Source organism: Spermophilus citellus (assembly GCF_964194105.1).
Source record: "Spermophilus citellus genome assembly, chromosome: 5".
NCBI lineage: Eukaryota > Metazoa > Chordata > Mammalia > Rodentia > Sciuridae > Spermophilus > Spermophilus citellus.
Window position 1 is genome coordinate 158,050,973 of NC_138186.1, and position 23,826 is coordinate 158,074,798.

At 39.3% G+C, this 23,826-nt stretch overlaps 3 protein-coding genes across 3 annotated transcripts in view; 1 reads left to right on the forward strand and 2 right to left on the reverse strand.

Annotated features, from left to right (window-relative positions):
* LOC308650085 (UL16-binding protein 2-like) overlaps nucleotides 1-23,826 on the reverse strand; it is a 238,767-nt gene that overhangs the window by 157,445 nt on the left and 57,496 nt on the right. The window lies entirely within an intron of this gene.
* Nucleotides 15,218-17,009, forward strand: LOC308650199 (eukaryotic translation initiation factor 4E-binding protein 2-like). The gene has a single exon (XM_081296202.1). It carries the CDS (start codon nucleotides 15,390-15,392, stop codon nucleotides 15,750-15,752), a length of 363 nt encoding a protein of 120 aa, XP_081152328.1. The 5' UTR covers nucleotides 15,218-15,389; the 3' UTR covers nucleotides 15,753-17,009.
* Nucleotides 20,557-21,998, reverse strand: LOC308649528 (protein tyrosine phosphatase type IVA 2-like; the record flags this gene model as incomplete). The annotated part of the gene is made up of 1 exon (XM_081295064.1): nucleotides 20,557-21,998. The coding sequence occupies exon 1, from the start codon at nucleotides 21,085-21,087 to the stop codon at nucleotides 20,557-20,559; it is 531 nt and encodes a 176-aa protein (XP_081151190.1). The 5' UTR covers nucleotides 21,088-21,998.

A 23,826-nucleotide genomic window follows, 5' to 3' on the forward strand; every position in this document is an offset into this window, starting at 1 on the left:
ACAAAGATGTATATATTGTAAGTAGATATAACTATTTTTAAAGGTCAGACTTAGACTGTGTGAAGTATAGTAACATTTTGTCTTTGAAAAGAAATCATCAATTTTGGATTTTACATACAGAATGGCACCAGGAAAAAGTAAAAAGTCAGGAGAATTGAACCTTTAAGGGTACAAAAGAGCAAGAAAATTATTACTAGAGCCACCTCCTGGGATGCCTGGATGGTCACTGCCATGTGAGTGGTTCTCTGCCTAGAAACGGCATAAGTCACCTCCAGCTCTGGTTGGAGAATATTTCATGACCTAGCAACAGCAGACAGGTCCTACTAGAAACAAACTTACTTCAAATCTTCTTCTTATTTATTTATTTTACTTCATTTGTGCTTTTTAGTTATGCATGTCAATAGAGTGTGGTTTGGCATATTTATACAAATATGGAGTACATCTTACTCTAATTAGGATCCCAGACTTGTGGTTGTACAGATGTGGAGATTCACTGTGGTGGTATATTTTAGATCTCCTTTTGCAAAGCATTTTATCTAAGATCCCTCCTCCCCAACAAACTGACAAGCAACACCAGCAACAATGATGAACAGCATTGAAGCCTCTGACTCCTGCACTACTGGATGAGAATTAAAAATAGAGTGAATTAATATTTATTTATCTTTAAAAATGGTGTTTGAAGATAAAATGAGAAGCCAACAACGTGCATTTCTCATGAGAGTATTTTGCTTTGTAAGGCATGTGCCAAATATTGAATTTGACTTAGAAAAAAACTGATAGTAGCTTTTTTCCCTTGTTTTCTGATTTTTTATCCATAAGACATTTTCTTCCATATTATTAAAAAAATGCTCCTTTCAAAGGATGCTATCCATTTTTGTTACTGTCATAATATTTCATATCTCTTTATATCCGTAAACCTTATCTCAAAGGAATATACTTGCCTTCTATATGATTTCAGCTTGTAGAATGTTCTTACCAAGTACTATTTGAACTCTTCCTTTCCCCTCTCTTATTTTGTAACAATTCTTCCTTAAATTGTTTTGGTCTCTAAAAGATGCATCTTCCTGGTTATAACATGGAGTGTCCCTGTCATTAGTGTTCCATGGCTGAGTCCAAGTGCACTGCAAGCAATGCCTATTTTTTTCACAGATGGCGGATTCATCATTTGTTGGCAGCCCTTGGTGGGAAGAGGATGGCTTGGGCTCTGAGAGTCAAAGAAGTGGAGATGTGGCCTGTGGTGTGTACGTGTTGAAATCATCAGGATTAAGCAAAAATTATTAGTTGAAATACATTGAGTTAAAGGAAAATATTTACAAATTATTTTTACCTTTTTAATGTTGTTATTAGAAAGTTTTAAATCATATTTGTGACATGCACTAGACTTCTTTTAGAATTTTGAGCTATAACTTCTGATTATTTTCTGTTTCTATTGTAGGTTCTGCTGTTTCTCATTCTCATTGTCATAGCTGCTTGATTATCATAGGCAACATGTGGGATATGCTGTTTTAAAAGTTGCCATTCAAAAAATTTGAAGTTTAGGATATTTCCTTCCTCCAGAAGTACTTTCATTAACTTGTACCACATTTGGTAACCGTAAGTCCAGAATTACTTACTTCCATTTCAGGTGTTAAGATATTTTGGGCCATGCAGAAGCCCTGAGGCTGGACTGCAGTGGGTCTGAAGACTGGTTTCCTCCAGGTCACCCTTTCTCTGAGGGTCCAGTCCTTCAGGATCACTCCCCAAAGGGCAGGGAATTTATCAAGGTCCTGCTTTCGGCTGGGCCTGGAATTCATATCTTCTTGCTTTGCTCCAGGAAGCTATCCAAATCTGCATGAGTCACTAGGGGAAGTGTCCCATTCTTGATCAAAATACTGCTGACATCATTGCCATACCACTCTATCACAACTAGGAAGCCATCAAATAAGGCTAGGAAACCACTAAGTACTCTGAAAGCCTAGAATCTTGAAAGGCTGGAAACATGGGCACTAATCATTCATCAAACACTGGAATGCTGGGCACACCTTCTACTGCATAAGCAGCCCCAGCAAAAGTAAAGATTTTCAATTTGGTTATGTGTTTGTTTTATTTAAACTTTATAACAACAATCCTCCTGAGGATAACAAAACTACACAATTGCTCTCCCAAGGAGTGCATAACCAGGTAGCTGATGATTGAATTAAACAACATTTTCTCACTTGTTTTTCATGGAAGCAAATGTTCTACCACTTCCACTGCCAGGCCTCTGCACTCAGACATTCCCCACCCCACCCCCAGAAAAACCTGGCTAGTCACCATTGCTTCCTCCACCTCATTCTTTGACTGAAGTGCCCTCTGGTTTTTAGCAAATTCACTGGCCTATGATTCAAATGCCTCAATGGAAGTTTTATCATGTTACTCTCAGGCAACATCTACAGATAAATTAAAATTACAGGACTTCACAAAAAGTGATAATAATACACCTGAATATACCTTATCTTTAAAAAAAACATGTTTTTAAATGTGGTGTTGAGGATTGAACCAGTGCCTTAACACATGCTAGGCGCACTCTACACTGAGCTACAACCACAGCCCCAAGAATATCCCTTATCTTAAACGCTTGGTAACAGAAGCATTTCAGATTTGGGGTTTGTTTCAATTTCTTATACAAAATGAGATCCTAGGGCTGGGACCCAAGTCTAAACAAAAAATTTTCCACTTGGGACATCAGGTCAGTGCTCAAGCACTCCTCCTGCTTACTGTAAATGCTGAGTAAGTAACTTCTTCCACTTCTCACTTCCTCCATGAAAGGACTTGGAGATTGTTAGCTCGGATATTCATGTTATAGATTGTTGAGGACAACTTCCTTACCTGAAAGACCACAACATAATGACCTAAAGAAAATTAAGTGACTTGTCAAGATGATATCAGTTCGTTTTACCACCTTGATCTTCTCCTACTCATAACAAAAAGAGCTGCAGTTTACTTCACGGAATCATGAGCTAGGCACTACACTTAGATGACTGCATATATTATTTTATTTGAGCCTGGCAACACTATTTCAAGGTAGATTGTCCTTCCACTTACATTAGAGATAGGGAAATAAAATATCTGGGAGAGAGGTTGAGGAAACATAGGTACCCACATCACATACAAACACAGATTTGAACACCAGCTGAATCTGGAACCCATGCTTCAAATCACTACTGATCTTGCTGCCTTTTTGGTAACTGTGTATGGAGATATACAGGTAAAGATATATAGATATACTGTACCTAGGTATATATCAAAAGTCAATAAGCAAGCTATACATTATTTTTGCAGGTTTTCAAACTGTAACTAAATTGCATTTCAACTGCAGGGTGGACAGGGGAACAGGAGCAGGGCATCCATTGTTTCTTCTTTCTTCTACCTTCTATACCACAGAAATCACAAAAGCTAAATGCTACATTTCCCAGACTCCTTTGCAACCTAACTCCTGGAGGTGCTTTAGATTCTGTCAATCAAATGTGGCAGAACTGGAGCAGAGGCCAGGCATCTGTTGTTCTTGATGCCACACTGGTTGTGAAGACATGTGGTTTCTTTGCTGCACCATTAACAGAGTTTCTGGGCTGTGGTCACTGGCTTGGAAAGTTGAGAGGAGGGCCTGTGGCATCCACTCTGAGGGTACAGATGCTTACAGGCACAGTGTGATTCCAGAGCCAGCAATAGAGCTGTGGCTATTGTGGAATGGTTGGGCTGCTGTGGAAAGCTTTACAGAGGTGGTGCCACTTGAAGAGGGTCTTGAAAAGTCACAGGAGTTGGCCAGGAGAGATGATACAGTACTTTGTAAAACAAATGTGTATGATTAGGTTAATGTCCCCTTTGGCTAGCACAGGGAAAACCCTTATGTTTATAAGTAGTTTTAATGGCAGCATGGAAGTCAGGCCAGTGACATGCCTCTTGATTCTTATTTCTCAAAGTATTTGTGACCCTTCCTTTCCACATACCTGGGTCTCGCCAGCTGCCTGCACTGATGAGATAAGCTGGGTTCAAAAGAGCTGGCTGCAACGTTAAGCTAAGAAAAATGGTGAGAAATCACACAATACAGAAGTAGTTTTCATGTCAAGGGTAGGACAGTTCTGAGACCTTAAGGGTCAGCTGGGAAAGAGAGTGTGTATCTGGAGCCTATTTAATTTTATAAGTGGGACTCACAAAGGAGATTCGATGGAATATTCTTCACCAAATAAGGCAGGGGATAATGTTTCAAAGGTAGAGTCTTGCTTTGTGATGTCATCAAATTGACTGACATCTTGGCAAGTCACACCCATCTCAGGTGCAGTGATCACAGGCACAGTTAGAGAGGCACATTTGTGTTGCACAGCCCAATCAGAGTGCAATGCCAGACCTGCATCGCCCCACAGCTCCAGTGCACACGGCTCACACACAGAGCCCATGGATGGCTGGCGACACTTGGGAAACCCATCTTGTAGTGAGAATGGTTTGGTGAGCATCGAGTTCCAGGACAGGATGGACCACAGAATCTGCCTTTCTTGCTTTCCTCTATCTTCCTGTGAAAGAAAGCCACCACCCCCTCTATATTGGGTGCTTTGTTGTGCGTGTGCATCTCCAAATTCTTACAAACTCAGTCCCCAATGCAATAGTGTTGACAGGCAAGACCTTGAACAGATGAGTCAATCATGAAGGTGGAGCCCTCCTGAGTGAATTCAGGTCCATTATACAAATGCCTGAGTCTATGTGCTTAAGTTTTTTTGTGCTTCATGTCCTCATATTATTCTGCTTGGGATGAAGTAGTAAGCAAGACCTCATCAGATATGGGTTCCTTTAAACTTGGACTTCCCAGGCCCCAGAACTGTACTAAATAATTTTTTTTAAAAAAATAAATGACCCAATCTCAAGTATTTTGTTATAGCAGCACTGGAGTAAAATACAATGTGACTGTGAAGAATTAAAATTTGAAACAGATTTCTGAAAAGTTATTATTCCTTTCATTAGTATTTCTTATTTATCTCAACTTTATAAGTGGGGCAAATACATTGGTGATAGGGCATTTACCAGTTACAGTCTAAATCGGGAATCTGAATTCATGATACAGTGAAATTCAACAAATATTTAGTGAGCACCCATAGCATCAGACACTGTGTGAACTGCAAAAAAAGAAGTACAAGGTGAGGGAGCCAAAGGCCCTGTCTTCAAGATTATTTTTAGTAAATAAACAACCAGAGTGCAAACCAAACATAAATGCTTAGAGAAATTGCATCCGAGTGTCAGAAATGCTGTAAGTGGGAGGGAGACCTGAAGCCCAAGTTGGACTTCTGGGCGATGGTGGTAGCAGTGGCACCCTAAGAGTCCCTACTGCTTCTTACCACTGTCACCATTACTGTGCAAAACAATTTACAAGGGAAACTCTGGAATCCTTGAAGGGCTCTGTCATTACTCTAATCTTGAGACCAGACCCTGAATTAGGACACTAAAATGCAATGGGAGTCATTTGATGGCACTCAAGCTTCAGAGCAAAGGGGGCTACTGTAATGGGCAGGAGAGTCAAAACAGCAAACAGAATAGTCTGACTCCTGCAGCCCGAGGATGTGAGTTCATGATGTTCATGGAAGTGAAAGGTATGAAAGGTTTACTAAATCCTCACTGGATCTGAGTAAACAGAACTGTTTAAGACCAAGGGGGAAAGTCAAACTGGAATAATAAAAACAGCTGTATTACCTCAATCAATTCCAAGACCTAAGCCAGATTACAAACCCAGAATGATTTGAATGAAGAGGAGGGGTGTTGCAATGAGTAAACTGGGAACACAAATGCAAACGTATACTTTTAATGTTAGTCCCAACATTCTCCACAGAGATGTAAGGCCTATTACCTTGGTAAACACACCTATATGTTAAAGGGACAAAGATTTTTTTAAAACATTAATTTACCCATAACATTGTATTTATTAAGTTTTGGTTTTTTAGAGCAAGTAATCTTGAAGAAATTAAACAACAACTGGTTAAACAACAACTGTTAGAGCATTGTACTATGTTATTTCTTTAAAGGCTAAACTTGGTTAATATAAAAACATCAATGCAATTGTGGTGCTATTACTCTTCTTTGGATATTAAATGTGTTAATATCTTCCAGGTAAACAAGTCTTTAAGGTAAAAGCTTTAAAAGAGCATTATATCAAGCTGGTGTTCTCCAAACTAAAGTTTTATGGTAAATTTAGGCTTATAAGAATAACATATTGAAGATTTATTTATATCATTTAATGTTCTGTAACTGGACTTATTTTCAATAAGATATATAAAGTTTTATGTATTTTTAAGTTAATGAGAGCCTAATCTATGTAAAGATTAATATTGTAAAACACAAAAGCATTTTGCTACTTTTCCACAAATGTTTAAAAGCTCTCAGTATTTTTTAAATTCATGTTTTAAATGTAATATCATACCGTGTTAGCTAATATTCATGTGACCTTGAGCAACATATGTAAACTTTGTAATATGATATTTAAAAAGCAAAGATCAGCTTCAGAACTAGAACACTTTACTTAAGATTTATAAAAATTTATGAAGTCCTGTCTTACCTGAGATAAGGCTCTGCCTCCCATCTTACTACATGTCAGAATGACTCCAAAGTAGGCCAGACTTCAGTTCATTGAACATTATGTTCAAAAGATTGATTTTTGTTGTTAAGATTACCAGGATCTCAAATGAGGGGTATAATGTACAACTCAGTCAAAATTCAAGATAATGATTACACAAACTAAATATGTTTTTACTCTTGTTCATTTTATTTTGTATTTTCCTTATAAATGGTCTAAATGTTTCCTGTTAATGTTTTGCAGAGGTATTGCTTTAAGAGCACACAACCTGGGTTAATTTAAGATAATAAGCCATCACCTACAGGACAGATAGGATAGTGCAGAACCCAATTAATAAAAAGGGTAAATGACTATAAGGTTATAGACATTAAAGTTAATGTCCAGTACTCTTAATTTACGTCTGATGAGACTGATTTGCTAGATGTTTAAGATCATGACTTAAAATTTTAAGTTAAATTAAAAGGGCCAAGAAAACCAATATTTGGCTCTTGCCCTTGGACTCAGTCTGAATCAGGGAACAGGAAACTTCTCTAAAGGCTTTGCAACTCTGTGCCACATAACCTCCTGATCAGGGAGATTAATGAGACTCCTGGAGAACAGAAAGCCAAAATCAATCAGTGCACTTGCTATGAAGGAGAAGATCATTGGAAAAGGGAGACATCCCTGATGCTTCCAGGGAAGCCCCATGGTCAAGTAAGACCTGGACCATCCTAGTGCAAATGGCACTAGTAGAACTAAGAAGCTACTCTCAAGTTCCCCCAAGAGTGACTTTTATTGGAATTCAGCTGACTCTTAACAATAGATAGAAACAAAAGTCAGTTTGACCTGCTTCATCTTAAACACCTAGCAAAAACAGTTAAAACCAAAACACAGCCATTCCTGGGCATTTAAAAAATAATAGTTAAATGTAACTTAAGATATACATTTGTGTTAGCCTCCCAAAATAAGTAAGACTCTTTGCTACAAAAGAGAGATTCTTAGGAAAGAATGCCTGATAACTATCAAGTGAAACTGCCAAGTCAGAAGTTTTTAGTCAGTTTAAGGGTACAGATCTTCCTAACCCACACAGGTAGGCCTGATGTTCTCTAGTATGATTATCTAGCCCTAAGTACCAGAAACAATGGGTTCTCTACTAGACACAGAAATCATATCAGTAGAAAGGTTTTATAAGATCAGATGACATAAAGTAGCTTAAGTACATCTTATGGGGATTGACATTTGTAACATTAAAAGTTAAATGTTGTGTTTACATTCCTGGTAACTCTGGGGATATTAATGATTTACATTCCCAAATAAAGGCTTTGTACACTCTGGCCTTATTATGGAAACAACTTCTCAGCCCTCACACCTCCTGGTAAGAGATTATTGACTGCTATTATCTGCATGGTATACATTGACATGTCTCAAATCCTGCAACATTTATTCAGTACTCATATTTTTGTTTCTCTCTCATAGATGCACCCATCCCCAAATGACTTTACAACCCATTCTTCCACAACTGGACTGACCCTGACTTCTAAAAGGGAACTCCAAAGTTGCTTGCCCCACCTCATATTGTCCCCTCTCAGCTTTGAAGCAGCCAGAGCAGTAACTTCCCATTCTCCTTACAGCAATAAGGAGTTCCTAAATTTAGAGGGGGGAATGAAACCAGAATTAGATGGGCAGTCAGCATAAATGGTTAAAGTGAGTCAGATCTAATCAAGGATGCCAATTTTGAGTGAATCCCCCGAAGTGGGAGACTGTCCCTTGAGGGACTGAAATGTTAATTTCTTCAGAGCTCTTCCTCCACCCTTATCAAGAACCTGTCCCTGCTCCAACCTGTTGTGGTAACTTGTCCCAGGATTGGCCCCTCCCTACAGGAAGCTATAAGGTTATTAATGTGTTGTTGGCTGCACCACCCTGCCCTTCTGCCTTCAGCCTATCTGTTTCCCAACTTTTGGTCATCCCACTGAGCATTTTCTAGGCCTTGTATGCAGGAAGGAGAGAGAAAAGATCAGAACAAAGAAAGGCTAGGACACAAAAAAGGGCAGAACACCTCATAGGATACCAGCAATGGCCCCCTTCTCCCTCCCAGGAGAAGTCTTTGTTACCCCTTTTTAAATAAACTTGCTTTATATGCTTGCCTTAGTGAGCTTCTCTAATGTTCAAACTTCAACATGTGAGGAAGCAGGATTCATCACCTATAACCAGCAGTATTACCTACCCCCTACCTCCTGCCCTGTTTAGGTTCCCTCTTCCCACCCTATCTCTGCCTCATCATCTAACATTCCCTCCCCCTCGGGTAAATGCAGTGATACATTCTCCCAAATGCCCGTGAACTGGCCTCAAAGCAAGTAATGGTATTTTTCCTGCTGCCCTTTGTCTGGGCTGACTGACCCTCTTGCCTATTGTTCTGCTGCTTGTCCCATTTCCAAAAGCTGGAGCTCAGTGAGGCCCCAGAGGCTTGGACAGTGACCAGGGAAAATGCACATGCCTGGGGGATTTGTAATTCATTAATTAGCAAGACACCAGACCAGTTTCAACACCTAAGGCTTAGCCAGTGACTCAGCAATGAGAAGATTCAAGGCCATGGGCAGAGCAAGCATCCCAATTGTAAAATACTTCCCCATTGATACATTTGGCACCCTCCTTCCTTTGGGGTTTTAGGTTGTTGGTTTTTCCCACGGTGAGGTAGGGATGGTTTGGCTGTGGATCGCTTTCATTCTTTCCTCCCCTCTGGTATGGGTTGGAACTTTGCTGGGATGCAGCCCTAGGGAAGCCATCAGGCTAGACCCTCCTAAGAGGCTCTTCCTTCCTCCACCTTACTCTCTCTCCAAAGGGTTGCCAGGTGGGGTAACTTTGTGATGAGGAAACAGCTGTTATCTGGACCTTGTAGACAGCCTCACATTATGATTCTTCTTGGGGGACAGTCATTGGGTTCCCAAGGCTTGGGTATCGAAGAAACAGCATGTCACCAATTATATCACTTGATTATAAAAAATAAATAAAAATGATCATGATCAGAATATGTAAAAACTCTGTGATAGCATCAAGAGAACACACCCGAGAATAATTGGTATAGAAAATAATATAGAGATACAGGGTATCTCATTCACTATATCAGAAATAAGATAAACAATTACATTCAGAAGATGAATAGGACCCCAAGTAGACAAGATTAGCACAGAAATCCTCAAAGACACATCATAGTCAAAATACCTAACATGGAAAATAAGAAAAGAATATTAAAAGCTGAAAGAGAAAAATATTGTTTCATTTAAAGCCAATAAGACTCACTTCAAATAAGATCCTAAAACAAAGGAGGGCCTGAAATTAGATATTATAAGTTCTAAAAGAAAGCAATTTCCAGACAAGATTGCTGTATCCATCAAAGCTTTCTTTCAAAATCAATGGGGAAATGAAATCTTTCTATGACAAAAATAAAGTAAAAGAAGTCATGACCACTAAGCCATCACTACAAAAAATACTCCACGTTAAACTGCACACAGAGTCCCTGCCACAAAAAAAACCCTCCCCAATAGGTGAAGATCATTAGAAGAGCAACAACCAAATGAGAATCAAGACAGAATTAAATATAGCAAACAAAGCCAAATGGCAGGAAACTACAAATACATATCCATAATAACACTGAATGCAAATGGTCTCAATTTCCTAATTCAAAGACATAGATTGGTTAAATAGATCTATAAATAATATCTAGCTATTTACTATTTGCACTAGACACATCTCATAGACAAAGACACCAGACTGAATGTAAAAGGATGGAAAAATTGTTTCATGCAAATGGAGTCCAAAAACAAGCGGAAGCAGCTATTCTCATCTGATAAAGCAGATTTCAAGCACAATTAATGAGAAGAGACAAAGAATGCCACCATATAGATAAATGGAGCAATTCAACAAGAAGATATAACAATAGTAACGTACATATCCCAAATGTCAGTAGAGCTAATTACATAAAAAGAATAACTTCTTTTTTTTTTTAAAGAGAGAGAGAGAGAGAGAGAGAGAGAGAGAGAGAGAGAGAGAATTTTTTAATATTTATTTTTTAGTTTTCAGTGGACACAACATCTTTGTTTGTATGTGGTGCTGAGGATCGAACCCGGGCCGCACACATGCCAGGCGAGCGCGCTACCGCTTGAGCCACATCCCCAGCCCCAAGAATAACTTCTTGATGTTCAATTTCTCATACACCCCAACAATAACACACCCTTATCATTAATAGCGAGGTCATACAAATGTGAAGTCAATAAAGATATCTTCAATCTAAATAACAGCATAAATCAAATGGATCTAATAGGCATCTACAGAATATTTCACCCCCAAACAGCTGAATTTACCTTCTCCTTAAAAGTTCATGGAACCTTATCCAAAATAGATAATATTCTAGCTCACAATGCACATCTTAGTAAATACAAAAAATTATCATAATGGCTTGCATTCTATAATATTATAAAGGAATGAAATTAGAATTCAGCAGCAAGAAAAATGATGGACACCACATAAACTCATGGAGATTGAACAATACTCTTAAATGAATAATGGGTCATGGAAGAAATTAGAGAGAAATCATGAAGCTCTTAGAAACAAGTGAGAAGTGAGATACAATATATCAAAATCTCTGGGGTATGAATTTTTCTAAAGGAAATTTATAGCACTGTATGCCAACCTTAAAAAATGGAGAGATCCTAAACAAATAGTCTTAAAAAAGGAAGAACAAACTAATCCCCAAATCAGTAGAAGACAGAATAATGAAATTGAGAATTAAAAAATACACAGGTTCCATACAGCAAAGTGTTGCTTCTTTGAAAAGATACATAAGATTGATAAACCCTTAGCCAAAATAACAAAAAGAAAAGAAGAGAGAAGACTCAAAAAATAAAACAAAACAAAAAACCAAAAACAAATTAGAGGTGAAAAAAGAGATGTTATCACAGACATTTCTGAAATCTTGAGGATCATTGAAACTATTTTGAATATATAAACTCCATAAATTGGAAAACCTAGAAAATATTGGCTAATTTCTAGATATATACAACCACCCAAATTGAATCAGGAAGACATAGAAAACCTATATAAACTAATAACAAATAATAAAATTGAAATGGCAACTAAAAGTCTTCCAACAAAAAAAAGCCCAGGACCAGATGAATTCTCAGCTGAGTTCTACCAGACCTTTAAAGAAGAACTAACACCAGTCTTTCTCATATAATTCCACAAAATTGAAGGTGAGGGAACACTCACAAATCCATTCTAGGAATTCAGTGTAATCCTGATACCAAAACCAGAAAAAGATACATTAAGGGGAGAAAACTGCAGACCAATCTCCCTGATGAACATAGATGCAAAAATCCTTAATAAAACATTAGCAAACCACATAACAAATAATTTAAAAAGATAATGCACCATGATCAAGTGGGATTCATCCCAGGAATGTAAGGTCTATTCAAAAATGTAGAAATCAATGAATGCAATTCTTAGCCAGGCGTGGTGGCCCACACAGCCTCCCGTGTCACCTCCCCAGTGACACGGGAGGCTGAGATGGGAGGATCACAAGTTCAAAGCCAGCCTCAGCCTGGTGAGGCACTAAGCAACTCAGTGAGATTCTCTCTGTCGCCCAAATCCAGCACTAGCAATAGAATCGGGATCACTCCCTGGGGTGTGGACTGGGGCGAAATGACCACACAGAGACTGAGGTAATTTTATCACAAAGCGGGGGTTGCAGAGGGCTCTGGGACCTCGAGGGTCCTATTCCTCACCTGAAGGCAAGAGAGGGCAGGAGAGCTAGCATACCGGGATTCCTTTCATTTATAGGGAAAGGGAGAAATGGACTTTCAATAGAGTATTCTACCCCCAATTAGTCAGGGAATCAGGTTTCACAGGGGGCGACAGGGATTAGTGGGGATGGGCTGGGGTGTTTCTCGACCACACTGGGTAATGCTCAGGTCCAGGGCTGAAGCAAGATTCTTCACCCAGTGAAGGTAAGGGCACTTGCTTGGTGGCATATGGAGTGCATGTGCCAAGCCAATCACTCAAGGCTGAGACAGCAAGCTTAGCTCAGGGGCCAGCGGCCCCCAATCCTGACTCTAAAATACAAAATAATGGCTGGGGATGTGGATCAGTGGTTGAGTGCCCCTGGGTTCAAACCCTGGTACCTGCAAAATAACATAAAATAAATGCAATTCTCCACATACATAGAATTAAGGACAAGAATCATGTGATCATCTCAATAGATGAAAAAAGGCCTTTGATAAGAAACAGCACCCATTCATGTTAATCCTGAAAAGAATAGGTATAGAGGAAATATACCGCAACAATATAAAGACTACATAACAAACCAAAGCCAATATCATACTAAATGGAGAAAAATTGAAAGCTTTCTCTCTAAAATCAGGTAATATGTCAAGGATGTCTATTTTTATCACTTCTATTCAATTTAGTTTTTGAAACTCTAGCCAGAGCAAGTAGACAAGGGCAGGAAATTAAAGGGATATGGATAGGAAAAGAAAAAGTCAAACTATTTCTGTTTGCTAATGACATGATCCTACATATAGAGACCCCCAAAAAAGTTCACCAGAAGACTTTCTAAAGATGATAAATGAAATCATCAAATTAGCAGGATATTAGAAAACATTCATATGTAAATAGCTTTCCTATACTCCAACAGTGATTCAGCTGACAAGATAAGGAAAATCACTTTATTCAAAATAACCTCAACAAACAAAACCCCAAAACAATAACCAAACCCCAAACAAAACAAAACAAAACCAAAAACACCCAAAGCCTTTGGAATTAATCTAACCAAGGAGATAAAGATCTCTATAATGAAAACTATAGCACTCTTAATACACATCCATTCTAGGAAGAATTTCTAGAAAGAATTTCTAGAAAGCAATCCATTGTTTCTTAAGAAATGAATTGAAGACGATCTTAGAGGATGTATGAAACAAGATATATGTAGCATGGTAATATATTTATGTTAAAGTATGACCCTTTTATACCTTCTTTACATAGGGTTTTTATCATGAAGAGATGTTGAATTTTATCAAAGGCTTTCCTTGTTCATGTTCCTCTATGTGTTGAGGTGGTCATGCGATTTTTATCCTTAATTCTATGTATGTGGTATATTACATTTACTGATTTGCAATGTTGACCCAACCTTGTATCTCTGAAATAAAACTAACTTGATCATGGTGTGTGAATTTTTAATGTGAAGTTGAATTCAATTTACAACTATTTCACTCACAATTTTTGAATTTATGGTCATCAAGTATATCAGTCTATAGTTTTTTTAAAAAAATAGTTGTATATGGACACGATATCTTTATATTTATTTTTAAGTGGTGCTGGGATCAAACCCAGTGCCTCACACATTTGAGGCAAGCACCCTACCACTGAGCTACAACCCCTGCCCCTCTAATTTTTTTTAATATGTCCTTACTATGTTGTAGTAGCAGGCTAATACTGGCCTGATAGAATGAGTTTGGAAGCATTCCTTCCTTTCTATTTTATGGAATAGTTTAAGGAGCACTGGTACTTCCACTTTAAAATGTGGAAGAACTCAGTTGCGAGTCCCTGTCGTCCAGGGAGTTTCTTTGTTGGGAGAATTTTTGTTATTGCTTTAATCTCATTGTCTTGTTATGGTCATTGATCAATTTGTTTTTAAAAATATCTCCTTGGAAAAGTTTTGGTAGGTCATAGGTGTCTAGAAGTTTGTCCATTTCTTCTAGATTTTCCAATTTATTGTTACATAATATTTCAAAATATTCCCTAATGATCCCCTGATTTCAGTAGCACCTATTGGAATATCCTCTTTTCATCTCTAATTTTATTCATTTGCATCTTCTCTTTCTTTTGGTTAGTTTGGCTAAGAGTTTGTCAATTTTGCTTATGTTTTTAAAAAACCAATTCTTCATTGCATTAATTCTCTGTACTGTTCTTTTAGTCTCTGTCCCATTTATTTCTGTTCTGATTATTATTACGTCTATCCTTCTACTGATTTGGGGGCTAATTTGTTTTTCTAAGGCCTTGAGATACATCATTAGGTTACTTTTTTAAAGATCTTTCTGTTTCTAATGTAGGCACTAATGAGTATAAATTTCCATCATGTATCTGCTTTTTTTTTTTTTTTAAAGGAGGGAGAGAAAGAGACACACAACACCTTTGTTTGTATGTGGTGCTGAGGATCGAACCCGGGCCACACGCATGCCAGGCGAGCGCGCTACCACTTGAGCCACATCCCCATCCCATGTATCTGCTTTTACTGTTGCAAAGATTCTGTGTTTCTCTTTTCATTTGACTCCATAAAATTTTAAATTTCCTTCTTGATTTCTTGAAAGATTGACTGCTTAGTCAAAAGTGTATTGTTCACCATCTGAGAGTTGACAACGTTGCCAAAAAGATATGTTGGAGAAAAGACAGCCTTTTAACAAATGGTGGAGGGAAAACTGGATATCCTTATGTAGAAGAATGAAATTAGATCTGTATCTCTCACTTTGCACAAAAGTTCAATAAAAACATCAAAGACTTAGGAATTAGACCAGAAAACTTGCAAGTGCTAGAAGAAAACATAGGGCCGGCCCGCTTCCGGTCGTCGCCGTCGCCGCTGCTGCCGCTGCTGCTGCTGCTGAGGCTGCAGGCGGAGGCCAGAGGACCGGGCGGCGGCGGGAGCGGAGCGGGACGAGAGAGCGAGAGAAAGCGACCCAGGAGCTAGCGCAGCGCGCCTTGCCGCCCGCCTGAGCAGCCGGAGCCTTCCGGGCCCTCCGCCGCCGCCGCCCGCCTGCCCGCCCGCGGACAAAGCCTAGAGCCCGCGCCCAGAGCCATGTCCTCGTCCGCCGGCAGCGGCCACCAGCCCAGCCAGAGCCGCGCCATCCCTACCCGCACCGTGCCCATTAGCGACGCCTCGCAGCTACCTCGAGACTATTGCACCACGCCCGGGGGGACGCTCTTCTCCACCACGCCGGGAGGAACTCGAATCATTTATGATAGGAAGTTTCTTTTGGATCGACGCAATTCTCCCATGGCTCAGACCCCACCCTGCCATCTGCCCAAGATCCCAGGAGTCACTAGCCCTGGCACCTTAATTGAAGACTCCAAAGTAGAAGTAAACAATTTGAACAACTTGAACAATCATGACAGGAAGCATACAGTTGGGGATGATGCTCAGTTTGAGATGGACATCTGACTTCCCTGTGAGGAGGAGAAGAAAAGCAGCAACACGAATGCCTATGTGTACCTGATCTGGCTGTAGGATCAACAGTGAAGAGACACAGAGGCAGCACCAGCATCCCCAATGCATCTCCACCTCTCCCTCCTCCTCTGTGCCAAATGATGGGAAGATGAGATTCATCTGACCATTTCTCCTCCCTTTCCTATCCCTGCCCAGTTAGATTAGCTTGAAGGCCCTTGGGGTGTTTCCTTAGAACTAAGCAGTCCATAGAGGAAAACTAACTGTGGCTTCACTGGTCATTTCTCTATTGAAACCACTCTCCACTTCAGATTTATTCCAAATCAAGTCTCACTCTACCAGCTGGGATTTCTGGGATACAGAGATTTGGCTGGTTGATCATTATTTGTGTTCTTTTCTTTGTCTCTCTTCCTTGAATCCTACTTGTTTAGTGCTGGGTTTGGGGGTCTTTAGATCCAGAATGGGGAAATTACAAAAAGAGGGCTGCTTTCTCTTTTGAGTTTGAGTTGTTTGTCCTTAGGGACAGTTTATGCAACTCTGATAGCAGTACCCCGTGACGCTGTTCTGAAGTCTACTTCCCTCCTTCCTCTGGGAGGAGTATCTTCTGTCTTTGATATTATAGTTCGTCTCCCCATTCCTTTACTTAGTGCAAATAAATTTGTGCAGATACTTTTAATCTTTACCACTGAAGGGAGTCCTTGGTAATCAGGTGTACTTCACCATTCTTCTGCCATTCCTCCCTGCTTGAATCTTGTTGCTGGCAGAGTTCTCTGAATTGTGAGATCTCCACGTGATTTTTTTCTGCTCCCAGAGCAGGTTCATAAGAAGGAATTGAGGCATTTTGGTCTCCACAGGGTGGGTAAGGACTAATCCTAGTATTCTGCCAGATAATGCCTAAGAATGACCTCTGAAGACTGTTGAACCATTTCAGTACCCAGTTTTAGTAGTCAGCTGTTTTAAAATCCAATCAACATTGTGATATTTGTTGTTTCAGATTTCAGTTTCTTCTATTTTGAGTTTAAAGTTGACTTTCAGAATGTTCTTAGAAAAGAACTACATATTTTTCCTGTTTGGATCTGCTTTGTTTGGCTGCTGGGATAAATAAGCATGGGCTTAAAAATGTGTTCCTTTTTTTTTTTTTTTTAACCATTCCCATCATACTCTGAATTTTCACTTCCCTTCCCTCCCTTCTTCCCTCCCTCCCTCCTTCCCTTTCCTCTACCAGGCCATCTTTCAAATATACATCAAAGATACCTCAAGTGTTGGTATCTGATAATATCTGTCACTCCTCTTAAATGAGGAGTGACCTTTTAAGAGGACTACAGACCTATTTTTAGATATGTTTTCAGTACAATTTTGAACAGCAACTTTTTAACTAAACATCTTCCAATGTTAGGAAGGTAAGAAATGTCCATAGTCTGCTGTTCCATGTCACCATCCTTTGTTTCCCCAGTTCCTTCTGAACTCTTTCCTTCCCCCTTAAGTTTTGGGTGTGTGTGTTTGGAATTTGTTGTGAGTGGTTTATAAAACTGGACCATTCTGCCTTGCTGTGGCTTGTTCAGGAAAGCCTTGTTCTTTTCCTTACCCCTCCCCTGACTTGTTGTCACCCCCCCTTCCCCCCACCCCCTAGTCTCCTGGTACTATTGACTGACACAGTAATCCTAGGGTGCCTCCCTCAAAAGACTGATCCCTCCATCCCCTCAGAGGAAGGCAAGTAAAGTAGCCACTGGTATCCTGGGAATTTGTGGTTGGATTGGGCGCCCTGAGCTCTCTTAAGAGACCAGATCCCAGGGTAGAAGTAACGGTTCCATTGACTAGGAAAGAAAGCTGTTTTTCTTTTGAACTATGAAAAGACCCTACTTGTGAAGACCTTTTAGAAAGAAGAGAAGAAGTATATCTGCGGAACTTTGTTCTGTTTTCTGCTACAAAAATGTGAATAGTTCAAAGAGTAAAAATCTTTTTTAATGATTGATGTCTCAGGAATAAGCTGGATCTCCAGTGTTTTGGGGATGCTTTGAGTCAAATTGATAATCAGAAAAGTATTTTTTGTTTGTTTGTTTGTTTGTTTAATGTATCCCTGTTCTGATTTAAAAAAAAACTCAAAATTTCGCTTTAAAAAAAAAGAAAACATAGGGCCAATACTTTAATATATAGGTGCAGTATATAGGTGCATTTCCTTAACAAGATCCCCAAGGCTCAAAAAATAAAACCAAGAACAAGTAACTAGGATGTCATTGAATGAAAAATCTTCTGCACAGCAAGGGAAGCAGGAGCATAAAGAGAGTCTGCACAATGGGAGAAAATCTTTGTCACTGTTCCTCTGACAGAAGATTAACATCCAGAATATATAAAGACCTCAAAAAACTTATCACCCCAAACCCAAATAACCAAATCAATAAATGGGCAAAAGAACTAAACAGACATTTCTCACAAAACAAAACACAAATGGCCAACAAATATATGAATAAAATGTTCAACATCTCTAGAATCAGAGAAATACATCAGAGAAATGCAAAACGACATCAAGATTTCATCTCATTCCATTCAAAAGGACAACTATCAAGAATACAGATAATTTGTTATTATCAAGAATAATAACAAATGCTAGTGAGCATGTGGAGGGAAAGGTACACTGATACGTTGTTGGTGGGATTGCAGATTAGTACAACCACTCCAAAAAGCAGTACAGAGATTCCTCCAAAAATGAGAAATAGAACCTCCATACAACTCAGCTATCCCACTCCTTGATGTTTATTTAAATAAAGAATTAAAATCAGCATACTATAATGATACAACCTCTTCAATGTGTATAGCACCACAATTCACAATAGCCAGTTTAGTGTCCCCTTTCATCCTGCCCCACAAGGCTATCTGCCTGTTCACATTGGTCTCTGTGCACAAAGAAACAGAAAACATTCAGACATTCATCCTGGAGACAGTGTGAGTTGATCTCATATTCAGGCATCTGTAGCATCACCATGGCCCCCTGGTACTGACAAGGTGCATGAGGGGCCAGGAATAAATAGACTTATCCCTGGTCCTGCTAATAGGGGTCATTTCAAATTCCCTGTATTTGTAATAGAAATGAATAATCATGGGCTTAGTGAATCACTTGTGGAATCAGAGCTACCCTAGTAGGAAAACCAAGTACAATCTTCTCATACTCCTTCTCCCATTCCCCAGACACTATGTTAAAAGTAATATTTCATCCTGGAGAACACATGGAGATTTGTACCAATCTAAAACCTTGAGGGATGCACGTGGGTCGACTCCATCCTCTCCTGTTATTCCCAGCCTGGGCCCTCGAATTTTCTGTAAAGGGATTACTATTATATATTTTAGGCGTTGCAGTCTTTATTACAACCACTCAACTCTGTTCTTGTAGCTTATAAGCAGCCATATTAACCCACGTGTCTTCAAATTTTGCACGTTTTCCCCTCTCCTGCCCCTGCATATTTTGACCAGCTCTAATTATAATTTTTAACCTTGATACTTGCCATTGTAGCTGGAGATGAAATTTTCATGTGGTTTTTCATGTATTTGTTGCTATCTGTACTTCTTTAGAGAAACATGTTTAGTTCCTTTGCCCTCTTATTGATTGGGTTATTGTACATCAACTTTTAAAAATCACCTACTTGGGAAGTTAGGAATGAAACTACCATATGATCCAGCTATCCCACTCTTTGGTATTTATCCAAAAGAATTGAAATCAGCATACTATAGAGATAAAGGTATAGCCATGTTTATAGCTGCACTATTGACCATAGCCAAGTTATAGACTCAGCCTAGTTGATTGTGGACAGATGAATAGGTAAAGTAAATGTATATATACACAATGGAGTTTTATTTAGCCCTCAATAAGAACAAAATTATATTGTTTGCAGGAAAACGGATGAAGCTAAAGAGGATCATGTTAAGTTAAATAAACCAGACTCAGAAAATTAAGGGTCATATATTTTTTCTCATATGTGGAGGCAATAAGAAAATAGAAGGGAGATGACTAGGGTAGAGAAATAGGATCAAGGGGTGAAAGGAAGGGAGGAAAGGGGAGGTACTGGGAAATGAAATTGTTCAAATTATGTTATACATATGCATGTGTGAAATGAACATGTCTTAATAAATCCTACTATTATTTTTAAATTAAATTAATTTTTTTTTTTAGCGATGCTGGGGTTCAAACTCAGGGCCTTGCAAATTCTGGGCAAGCACTCTACCACCCAGCTATGCTCCTAATCCTACTATGTATAATTATAAGACACAATTAAAAAAGGAGAAAAAACAAATATGTGTAAAATATTTTCAGTGGTTCATTATAATTTTACGTAATAGTGAGATGTATGTCATATTCATCCATGCACATAGCACTGTCTGGTAGATTTTGTAACCCAGTACTTCCCAATACTCTCTCCTCATTTCTCCTTCTCCAGTCCCTTCCTTTGTTCTATTGTTTTCCCTTTTCCTCTATTTTCTGGAGATTGTCCCTTTATTGTTAAATTCTTTTTCCTTTCTCTTTTTCAAACTATGAGACAGAAAACATTCAGCCTTTGACTTTCTCAGTCTGTCTTATTTCACTTAGCATGATGTTCTCCAGTTCCATCCATTTAGCAACAACTGATGTAGTTTCATTCTTCTTTATGCCCGAATTAAACTCCACTGTGTAAATAGAGCACATTTTCTTTTTTTTTTTTTTCTGAATCCAATACTATTTCGATGACACAGGTAAATTCCAGATTCACATTTCCAGGTACCAAGAGTTCCCTCTAAATGCCACAATCACATAAGCCTTCGTTTGTATTTCTTTCTACTGAATACAGCAATGCCCATTGGTATCTCTGAACTGAATACAGCAATGCCCATTGGTATCTCTGAAGTGTAATCGCATCTTAGGTCGATATTTCTCCAAGTAAAGCAGCTGTTTGGAATTGAATGCTCCCCTTCTTTTTTGTCTTATAAACTGAACTGCATCTTCATACTTCATTCCACATTCAATCAAAGCAAGTGCAACCAGCACAGGTGCCCTTCCCAATCCTGCAACACAATGTACTGCAACACAGCAACCTGGCTCTTCACGGAATTTGGTTTTTAACAAGTTCAGCCAATCATCTACTATCTGATTAGGGGGTGGAGCTCCATCATCAAATGGCCAATCTAGAACGTAGATTCCTTCAACTGGAGCTTTATCATATATAGCATCACAAACTCGAACCAAAGTTGTCACTCCATACTTCTTAAGTTCCTCTGTGAACTTGTTGAGAGTTGCATTGGTAGGGTTGTGAGTTATCAGAAAACGCATGTTCTCATAGGAGATCTCCACAGGGGCTGGACGGTTCATTATGGCAAATAAAAAGTGTGAGCGTGCGTGTGTGTGAGTATGATGGGGAAAATTGGGGGAAAAATCAATAAATCTTGAAATGTTTCACAGCAGAAAACATTAAAAAAAGACCACTAAAATGCCTATTATCAATCAGTATTCTCTATTCAACTTGTTTATTCTTTATGAAGCTTTTCTCTTCAAGATAAGCAGAAGTATTTAGAATCCACACCAATCCAAATTCAACTTGGGCCTCAATGTCTGCAGATGGATTCCTTCGGAGTCCAAAAAAATCCAACTACATACAAAACATAAGCAGCCTTTACTACATTTAGGCACTAGTGAGACACATTAAAAGTGTAGGTCGTTTTTCCACTTTTGTTTACTTGATGCTTAATTTCCTGGAGTCATTAAAAGAAATACACTTGCAATAAAAAAAAAAAAGTCAACTATTTCTGAGGCCAGTCTCGGTGTCCAGAGTCTTCAAGGCAATGTTAATTATGGCACATAGAACCCCCAAGCTCACTTGTCAGCGAAAACGCTGTGCTGAGCCTGGCAGAAGTCTGCCCTCACGCTCAGAATCGCCATAAATGTGCAACGTATATTCCAACGAAAAACGCTGGCGAGCTGGGGACTGGGCATTGAAGTCCGGCGGCGGCGGGAGCGAGGAGGCGCCTCTCTCCTCAGTCACCTCGGCGGCGGCGGCGGCGGCGACTCCCCCCCAGCCTCGGCGCGCGACACCCGGCCCGGCCGGCGGCAGCGGCGGCGCGTGTCCACGAGTCCGTCTTGCTGCTGCTGCGGCGGCCGCCGCTGCGTCTCCTGCTGCCGCCGCTGCCGCCGCTGCCCTGTGGTGTTGCCTCGCGCCGTGCCCGACCGCCGCTGCCGCTCTAGTCGCTCCCGGACCGACGACGGTTAGTTACAGCCCGGCCGATCGCGCCGCCGCCGAGCACATTTTCTTTATCCATTCAATGCTGATGAGCACCTAGACTGGTTCCATAACTTAAGTATTATGAATTGCACTGCTGTAAACACTAGTATGCACATATCATCATAGTATCCTGATTTTATTTCTTTTGGATAAATAACAAGGAGTGCAATAGCTGAGTCAGTTCCATTCCTAGTGTTTTGAGGAATCTCCACACTGCTTTCCAAAGTGGCTATAAGAATTTGTGGCCCCGTGAATAGTGCATGAAAGTACCTTTTCCCCCACATCCTCATCAGAAATTGTTAGCATATGTAATTTTGGTGATTGTTATTCTAACTGGAGTGAGATGAAATCTCAATGTAGTTTTGATTTGCACTTCCTTGATTGCTAACAATGTTAAACGTTTTTCACATATTTGTTGGCCATTTGTGTTTCTTCTTTTGAGAAATGTCTGTTTAGTTCTTTGGCCCATTTGTTGATTGGGTTGTCTGTTTATTTGTTTTGGGTGATAATTTTTTTGAGTTCTTTATATATTCTGGATAAAAATCCCTTGTCAGAGGAACAGCTGGCAAAGGTTTGCTCCCATCACGTAGGCTCTCTCTTCATGTTCTTAAATGTTGTCCTTGTTGTGCAGAAGCTTTTAATTTGATGGCATCACACTTATTCATTTTGGTCTTATTTCCTGTACATTGGGTGTCTTCTGAAGGAAGTGGGTGCCTGCACCCATGTGCTGGAGTGTTGACCCTCAGTTTTCTTCTAGCAGTTTTAAGATTTAATTCCTGAGTCTTTGATCCATTTTTATTTAAGTCTTGTGCAGGGTGAGAGACTTCCTACATATAGATATCCAGTTTTCCCAGCACCACTAAAAAGGCTGTCTTCTCTCCAATATATCTTTTTGGCACTTTTGTCAAAGCTCAGATGACTGGATCTAAGTGGGTTTGTCTCTGGTTTCTGTTCTATTCTATTCTATTGGTCTCCATATCTTTTTCCTCCCAATACCATGTAGGTTTTATTTTATTTTTGTCTTCTATAGCTCTGTAGTATAATTTGAGACCAGATCAGGGACTGTCACATGCCTCTAGCATTGCTCTTCTTACTCAGAATTGCTATGGCTATTCTGGTTCTTTTATTCTTCCAGATGAATTTTATGACTGGTTTTTCTCCCCTGTAGTTTTATGAGGGCTGTTATTAATATTTCAATAGGGGATTGCATCAAATCTGTAGATCACTGTAACAATATTAATTATGACTATCCATCTTCTAAGGTATTCATTGAACCCAGGGTCAGGTGCATGCAAGCCTACCACTGAGCCACATCCTGGGTCCTATTGTGTATAATTATAATGCACCAATTAAAAAAGAGAAAATATTTTCTAAAGTCTTTCTTTTGCACTTGGCTCTTTTTTAATCTAAAATATAGATGCATTTCAGATGTACATTCTTTATAACAACTGCCTAATTCTCTAGTAGAAGGATTTACCATACTTTAGTTAACAATTTTAACTAATGATTGAAATAGTGATATTTCAAAAGTAAGAAAATTCTTTTTTGATATTTTAAATTTTAATTTCATTCCAGTTTTATTGGTGCATTACAGTTGTCTGAAATGTTGCCATTTGTTGTTACATATTCGTTCACGCACAATACAGCAACAGAATTTGGCCAGTATGATTCCCCTGAGTTTCCTTTCTCTCCTCTCCTCCCTCCCCCTGGTCTCTTTCCTCTACTGATCTCCCTTTGATTTTTCATGAGACACCTCCCCCACCTTTCTTTCCCTTTAAAAGAAAAATTCTAAAAAGTAGATATCCCTTGAACTTGGAAGGGACTGGGCCTGC